Here is a 7,926-nt window from a genome sequence, read left to right on the forward strand (position 1 = left end):
CAGTACTATCAGGAAAGTGTACTTAAAGTAGTAAAAGTACTCAATACAGAAAAATCTAAAGAAAGAAATAGCCAAAAAATTATTCAACCATCAAGAAAGTTTAATATTCTGTCAATCGACTTATTGATTAATGGACTAAATGTTTCAGTTGTACTTGTACAAACTGTTTAATTTAATTCATAACAAAGTAAAACTTTCAGATAAACTTAGTGGAGAAGAATAAAAATACTCAAGTAAGGTAAAAGTACCTGGAACTTGTACTTAACTTAAGTATTTGAGTAACTGTACTTACATTAAATTCCACTACTGTACATGATGAATAGCATGCTAACTGTTAGCGTGTCACAGTTAGCATTAGACAACATTTAACCTGTGAAGACGTGAAAGTTAACATGTTTTTATTTATTTGATATCAAACAATAGCATTTTGGTGAACTTCTTGTTCGGCTGCATCTGATGAGACGACAACCAACAATAAACACTGACAACATTGAGAAAAATAGATTTTTCGTTGAACAAACAAACAATAGAAAATGTAATAAAAACCCATCAGTCAAAGTAAGACATTGAAGCGTCACTCAGGTTCTAGTTTTCACTGTTGCTCTCCACGTCTTTGTTGTCGGTTGTATTTTTAGGAATCTTTGGAGCGGCCTGGTTCAGAGCCCGGTAGAGGGTTGTCGGGTCACTTCCCCGGGCAGAAGGGGCACGAGTTGTTCTTGCTGGACTGCAGCCAGACCCTGATGCAGTCTTTGTGGATGGTGTGTGAGCAGCTCAGCGGGTGGCGGCTCTCCGGATCCACGTGGTTCTGGCACATCAGGCAGAGTTTACGGACCCCGACCGCCGGACCTCCACCACCGGCCGCCCCCCCCCGCCGCCGCCGCCGTCGGCCTCTGGATGGGGCCCGGCGGAGCGGGCCGGCTGATGGGCCCCGGGGCCGACCGCTCGCTCTGCGCCAGCTTGAAGCCCACCTGCTCGATCACCTCCTCCATCGACATGCCGGCCAGCGTGCCGCGGGAGCTCTTCACCTGCTGCAGCAGCGACATCAGCTGCGCCCTGGTGCATTGTGGGAAACGAGTCCTGAGCCTCTCCAGGAACTTGTCGAGTTTGCCGGCGGGGGCGGAGCCGGGGGGAGGGGAAGCAGCTACAGGGTGGATGGGCTGAACGGGAGGCGACGGGGAGAGACTGGGAGGGGGAGTCACCCTCATGTGGGGCTGGAACTGGGGCGGAGGCATGTGGAGGGGCTGGTGCTGGGGGGGGAGTGGGAGTGGGTGGGGGAGGGGGGGCTGGAACTGGTGACGGGAAGGTGGGAGGTGCTGGTAGCGGTGACGGTACTGGGGATGGTAAGGGGGCTGATACGGGGGCTGGTAGTGGAGCGGGTGTCTCTGGGGAGGGAAGGGTCGGTTCATCGGGAATGGAGGAGGGGGGGGCATGAACCGGGGGCGGACCAGTGGCTGCATCACCTGATTGAACCTCAGGTCGGCCTGTGGGAGGAGAGAAGAGTCGGTAAAGATAGGAAGTAAAGCTTCTCAAATCATCTCGTATCGCTAAGGGCTGGTCCACGGCCGGCCTGAGCCAGCCCTAACAAAAAACATCACCAAAGTCTTCTAGGTCCTCCATTTGTAGACATATTCTTTAGGTCTTACCATGGGGACCTGAGGCAGAGACGGGACGTTGATCCTGGGGAGGGACTCTAACTCCCGACCCTGCTGGAGCTGCTGCAGGACCTCCTGGAAGCGGCTCTGGAGCTCGGCCTGGTTCCTCCGGACCAGATCTTCCTTCTTCTCCCACTTCAGCCGCTCGTGTTGGAACTCCTGCGGGGACTCCACCCGGACGGTGTTCAGGTACTGACCCACCTGGGACAGGTAACACACGAGGTCAACGTCAGATAATGTTTCATTGTAAACAACCAATCAGTGTTTAAACCGACAGGAGGAGAGCTAGTAACGTTAGCAGCATCACTAACGGCTAACCAGCGGAGGTTCACTTCAGTTACACTATGATGCCTTCAGGTGTCTGGATCCTTGTAGACCAGCGGCTATAACCAAACATCAAAGGGATCCGTATCTGTTAATATGGATCATTAATGATCATCTCTGATCGCTCCTCCGTACCTCATTGAGCCAGGCCTCGATGCGAGCCATGGCGACGTCCCTCTGCTTCTCCACGGCGGCGATCTCGTCCCTTAAGGCCCTCAGCTCGGCCTCCCGCGCCTCCTTCCTCGCTTGCTCCATCTCCCGCCTCAGCTCCTCCAGCTCCTCCTGCCACCTCCGCTGCTCCTCGCTCTGCTCCTCCGTGAGAGCCGAGAGCCTCCGGTCGCTCTCCTCCAGCTCCTTGTCCAGCCTGGAGAGGAAGATTATAGATTGGAGAGAGCGCTAGCAAGCGAGAGGAGGGAACGCTAGTCAACAACAGTGTTCCTTGATGGTGTGTTTGTGGTCTTCACCTGCTCCTCTCCTCCTCTACTCGATTCTTCTCTGAGGTCATTTCCTGTTTCTTGGCTAAGAAGTTCTTCCTGGTGGCTTTGGAGTTGTTCAGCTGCAGTTTGACTCGCAGAGACTCCAGTTTGTCCAGAAGAGCCTGAAAACACAGCGGAATACGCTTCTGTTACACTGCCCCTTTAACCACAGTGTGTGTGTGTGTGTGTGTGTGTGTGTGTGTGTGTGTGTGTCTCACTCTCACCTGGTGCTGCCGTGTGGCCTCCTCCTTCTTCTTCTGCACTAGCTGTTTGTGCTTCTCGTGTGCCAGCTCCTCCTCCTCCTGCTTCTTCATCAGACCGTCGTACTGCTCCGCGAGGCCGGAGCCGTATTCCAACATGGCCGCCACCTGCCTCTCCCAGTCCGGCTCCGTGTTGACGGCCGACTCCGAGGTCGTGCTGTCCGTCTGCACGGCCGACTCCAAGGTCGTGCAGTCCGTCTGCACGGTCTGGACCGTCTGCAGCAGGTCTGAGAGAGGAAACACAAAACAGTGAGCGAGAGGAGAGAACGCTAGTAAACAAGGAGGAGAGAACGCTAGTAAACAAGAGAGGAACTAGTAAACAAGAGGAGAGAACGCTAGTAAACAAGAGAGGAACTAGTAAACAAGAGGAGAGGAACTAGTAAACAAGAGGAGAGAAACTAGTAACCAAGAGGAGAGAAACTAGTAAACAAGAGGAGAGGAACTAGTAAACAAGAGGAGAGAAACTAGTAAACAAGAGGAGAGGAACTAGTAAACAAGAGGAGAGAAACTAGTAAACAAGAGGAGAGGAACTAGTAAACAAGAGGAGAGAACGCTAGTAAACAAGAGGAGAGGAACTAGTAAACAAGAGGAGAGAACGCTAGTAAACAAGAGGGAACGCTAGTAAACAAGAGGAGAAAACGCTAGTAAACAAGAGGAGAGAACGCTAGTAAACAAGAGGGGAGAACGCTAGTAAACAAGAGGAGAGGAACTAGTAAACAAGAGAGAAAGATAGGAAACAAGAGAAGAGAACGCTAGTAAACAAGAGGAGATAACGCTAGTAAACAAGAGAGGAACTAGTAAACAAGAGGAGAGGAACTAGTAAACAGAGGAGAGGAACTAGTAAACAAGAGGAGAGAAACTAGTAACCAAGAGGAGATAAACTAGTAAACAAGAGGAGAGGAACTAGTAAACAAGAGGAGAGAAACTAGTAAACAAGAGGAGAGGAACTAGTAAACAAGAGGAGAGAACGCTAGTAAACAAGAGGAGAGGAACTAGTAAACAAGAGGAGAGGAACTAGTAAACAAGAGGAGAGGAAACTAGTAAACAAGAGGAGAGAACGCTCATAAACAAGAGGAGAAGAACTAGTAAACCAGAGGAGAGAACGCTAGTAAACAAGAGGAGAGGAACTAGTAAACAAGAGGAGAGAAAACTAGTAAACAAGAGGAGAGAAAACTAGTAAACAAGAGGAGAAGAACTAGTAAACAAGAGGAGAAGAACTAGTAAACCAGAGGAGAGAACGCTAGTAAACAAGAGGAGAAGAACTAGTAAACAAGAGGAGAAGAACTAGTAAACCAGAGGAGAGAACGCTAGTAAACAAGAGGAGAGAACGCTAGTAAACAAGAGGAGAGGAACTAGTAAACAAGAGGAGAGGAACTCGTTAACCAGAGGGGAAGTACAGTAAAGTACAGGAGGAGATGAAGGTGAAAACTGACAGTAAACAAAGAGAAAAACACACATTTTAATTCAGTGATATAATATGTATTATTCTGAAATATGTCTGCATATAGATACATACTTTTACTTTACAATACTTTTAGTATATGTTGATGCCATTGCTTAGTAAACATTAGAGAGGAGGACTTTAACTTTTAACCTAGTATTTTCAGTGTGGTGCGAGTACTGTTACTTCACTAAATACTTTCTCCTCCATCAGTTACTCCCTTTCTAACCACTGGCATGTCTTTACCTTCCATCGTCATGTTTGCTATCGCTAGCTCTAGGTCATCCTCCTCCTCATCTTCCTCTTCCTCTTCTTCTTCTTCCTCTTCCTCCTGGTTCAGACGTCGGACGTCTTCTGATGCTATGCTAGCTGTCTCCCCGCTAGCAGCCATGCTAACATCTGTACAGAGACAGAAATGAAATGTAAAGCCCTTCACAGCTTTGAGTTTTCTGAGGCCGGTCAGAGCCGATGTAAACACCGCGAGTTAGCTAACAAGCTAGCTAGCGACGACAGCGGCAACTTCCGGCGCCTTAAAAGTTATTTAAAATAACGTTATTAACTTTATTAGCTGTGGTTTTAACGCCAGTGATTCGCTAACGACGCGGAAGTAGCGCTGGAAACGATCCCGGATGTAACGAAGCAAAGGTCGTCTATGATTGGTTGGTTTCTTTCTTCAAAACAAACTTTATTGAACAGGAAGAATAGCAACAGACAGAATACACCTCAGTGGTGGAGGAAGTACTCAGAAGCCGTTACTTCAGTAATAGTACGAATACTACTCTGTGAAAAATACTGTTACATGTAAAAGTCCTTCATTGGAAATATTTTAAATACTTTTCAGAAAAATTTGGTTTATGTTTTAAAAGTTAAAGTACTCAATTCGTAAATATGTCTAATCTAAACTGTATGGAATAGAAGTATAAAGTAGTATAACATTCAAGTACAATATTCAAGTAAAGTACTTTACTTTAGGGATATACACGCATTTTTACATCAATTGAGAACATTTTCTGGTTTAACTATTTTCACTTTTTCTTAAATATAATTTAATTTAAGTTTACAATGTATTTATTATATTCTAAAATAAATAACTCAATTCAAATTATTTAGAAATTTTTAAATTATTTCAAATATCTAAATATAGCAAAATTTAGAGATTTTGGAAAAATAGATAATTATGTGAAATTTAATCCTTTTCACCTTAATTTAATTATTATTTTATATTGTGTTTAAATAATGTATTTATTAAATCTATTTGAATGTATTTATTATATTACAAATAATTATTAGCTCAACTAGAATTATTTGAAATTATTCAAATGATTTAAAAACTAATGTAAATCGCGAAATTTAGAGATTTTGAGAAGTTTTTTAAAAAAAAAAGATAATTGTGTGAAAACCGTAAAGTTCTCGTGAGGTCAGACCATCGGTTTCAGTAAACCCTCTCAGAGTGAGACCTCCTCCTCTCGCCTCCTCTCTGACTCCCATCAGGACTCCTGTTGGTCACATGACACAGCTGGGAAAACCTCCTGACTCCCCCCCCACCCCCCCCCTCTCGGTCTGTCAGTCGGCTGTCTGTCGGTGTTTGTGTGTGTACGCGCGCGTGTGTGTGTGTCCGTGTATATGTGTCCGTGTTAGCTGTATAAGCTAAGTTAGCCATCATCGTCACGATCCAACCCCGGGAACGACGCGACCATGGCGGACACAGCCAGGGACCCTCCGCCGGAGCACACCGACTTCCACGAGCTGGAGGACGGGGAGGACCTGTTCCCGGAGCAGACCGGCACCCTGGAGGTGAGAGGGAGGCGGAGGAGGTGATGTAGGGAGGCCGAAGGGAGCTCCAGCAGGCAGGGCGTGATGCCTCCAGCTGGGAACCGATGAAAACTTAGAGGAGGGAGAGCAGGCGGGCAGGAGAACCTTAAAACGGTCCTTTTTTGAATGGAGTCTGGTGTGTTTTATTCATCTCTTTGCATTGTCATCTCTGAGCAAACAGCCGTCTTTACGACCACAGGAGGAGGTAACAACAGTAACGGTGGCCTTCACAGCCACAGTCACGGGAGCTGACGAGGGTCATGTTTGCGCGGAGGAAAAAAGAAAAACGCAGAATAGGTGTGTTTGCTCGCGGTCAGGTGACCGTCACACAGGTGTGGGTGGTGATGCGTTCAGGGACTGGGTAAAAAAAACTGGGCAGATTAAAGATTCTTTTGTGAATTATTTAAAGACAGTGTTTGAAGTTCTGGTGTTAAATTGATCTTATTATTATTATTATTATTATTATTATTATTATTATTATGAAACAGTTAGTATACATAGTTGTGGATGAGAGCAAAACTTAAAGTTTTTATTGAACTTAAAAGCTGTACATTTCTTTTCCACATCAGATTTAAAATGCACCGTCAGCTAAAATAGATCTCTAACAATTCATCGATTATTATCAACTATTAAATTAATCTGAAACTATTTTGATAAACGATTGAATCGCTCATAATTCTGTGATTCCAGCTTCTTAAATATGAATAAATTTGAATATTTTCTGGGGTTTTTTCTCGTCTGTGAGAATAATCTAAATATCTTTCATCAAAAATGTTTATCGAGAAAACAATCAACAGTGAAAATAATCATCAGCTCTAAACTAAAAGTTCTTTCACTGATGAGTGTTTACAGTTTAAAAGGGAATATAAAACACATGGAGGTCTTTGAACGCATCGCGCTGCCAACGAGCTCCATGAACAGATGTTTAGTTTTCATGAATCAGAGACAGAAACACGACCGTCATGTTTCACTTTAATCTGTAGCTTTAGTTCACAATGTGATTAACTCAAGAACATCTATGAACATCTATAAACATCTCTGAACGTCTATGAACATCTATTAACTCATTTGTTGGAGGATTGAATTCATTGACAAGAGCACAACTGTCTTTAAAGAGTTTTATTGGTTCAGACATTTTAAACCAGATGTTTTTTCCATCCGACCCCATGAGAGAAACCCTTCGTTTGGTTCAGACCGTTACAAGAAGGAATATCTTGACTCCTAAAACCAGAACCATGTGCACTCAGGACCAGATACTGCAAGTTATAAATACTTAAAAAACATAGTTTTTTCTGTGGTATTTGGGTGAACCGGCCCTTTAAGATTTGAGCAGACAGATACAGTTAATATATCTTGTATGTATGTATGTATGTATATATATATATATATATATATATATATATATATATATATATATATATATATATATATATATATATATATATATATATGAGATCTCTTAAAAATAATATCTCAGATTATCATAAAAGATTTAAGTTTCTTCTTTGGTGGTGTTGTAACTTCAGCACAGAAACAAACTGGACACACACACACACACACACACACACACACACACACACACACACACACACACACAGAGGGCTGTTTTTTCTGTTTTCGTCATGTCAGCACTCTGGATTTCATTCCTGGTGATGTTTGTCATCCTTGAGTGTCACAACAGCCCTCTTCAATGACCTGTGTGTGTGTGTGTGTGTGTGTGTGTGTGTGTGTGTGTGTGTGTGTGTGTGTGTGTGATCGTGATCCACTTCCTCTGTGTGTGTGTTCATAACTGACACGCTGCTTCACAAGGACCAATAAACACTCTGAAGGTTGTTAAACACACACACACACCCACACACACAGTGTGTGGAGGTTTTTTAAGGTGGACCGGGGGTTAAGTGGAGTGTTTAAAGACCTTTGACTCGTCCCGTTTCCTCCTTCAGTGTCTCAGTTTTAAACTC

At 44.2% G+C, this 7,926-nt stretch overlaps 2 protein-coding genes across 2 annotated transcripts in view; one reads left to right on the forward strand and one right to left on the reverse strand.

Annotated features, from left to right (window-relative positions):
• Positions 1–381: 381 nt before the first annotated feature.
• Positions 382–5,167, reverse strand: LOC137867502 (RING finger protein 214-like). Its single transcript, XM_068704132.1, is given in 7 exon segments — positions 382–866; positions 868–1,481; positions 1,644–1,853; positions 2,112–2,340; positions 2,441–2,574; positions 2,677–2,939; positions 4,400–5,167. Coding segments are annotated over 7 exon segments (1,779 nt in total). The 5' UTR covers positions 4,545–5,167; the 3' UTR covers positions 382–682.
• A 548-nt stretch (positions 5,168–5,715) lies between these two features.
• Positions 5,716–7,926, forward strand: part of snx2 (sorting nexin 2) — a 26,389-nt gene continuing 24,178 nt past the window's right edge. Inside the window, exon 1 of the mRNA XM_068703065.1 lies at positions 5,716–5,947. Coding sequence (XP_068559166.1) covers positions 5,849–5,947 — 99 coding nt within the window. The 5' untranslated portion in view covers positions 5,716–5,848. The remainder of the gene's footprint in view (positions 5,948–7,926) is intronic.

Source organism: Cebidichthys violaceus, unplaced genomic scaffold, assembly GCF_023349555.1.
Source record: "Cebidichthys violaceus isolate CVI_PGR_0920_01 unplaced genomic scaffold, fCebVio1.0.p SCAF_9, whole genome shotgun sequence".
NCBI classification, from domain to species: domain Eukaryota; kingdom Metazoa; phylum Chordata; class Actinopteri; order Perciformes; family Stichaeidae; genus Cebidichthys; species Cebidichthys violaceus.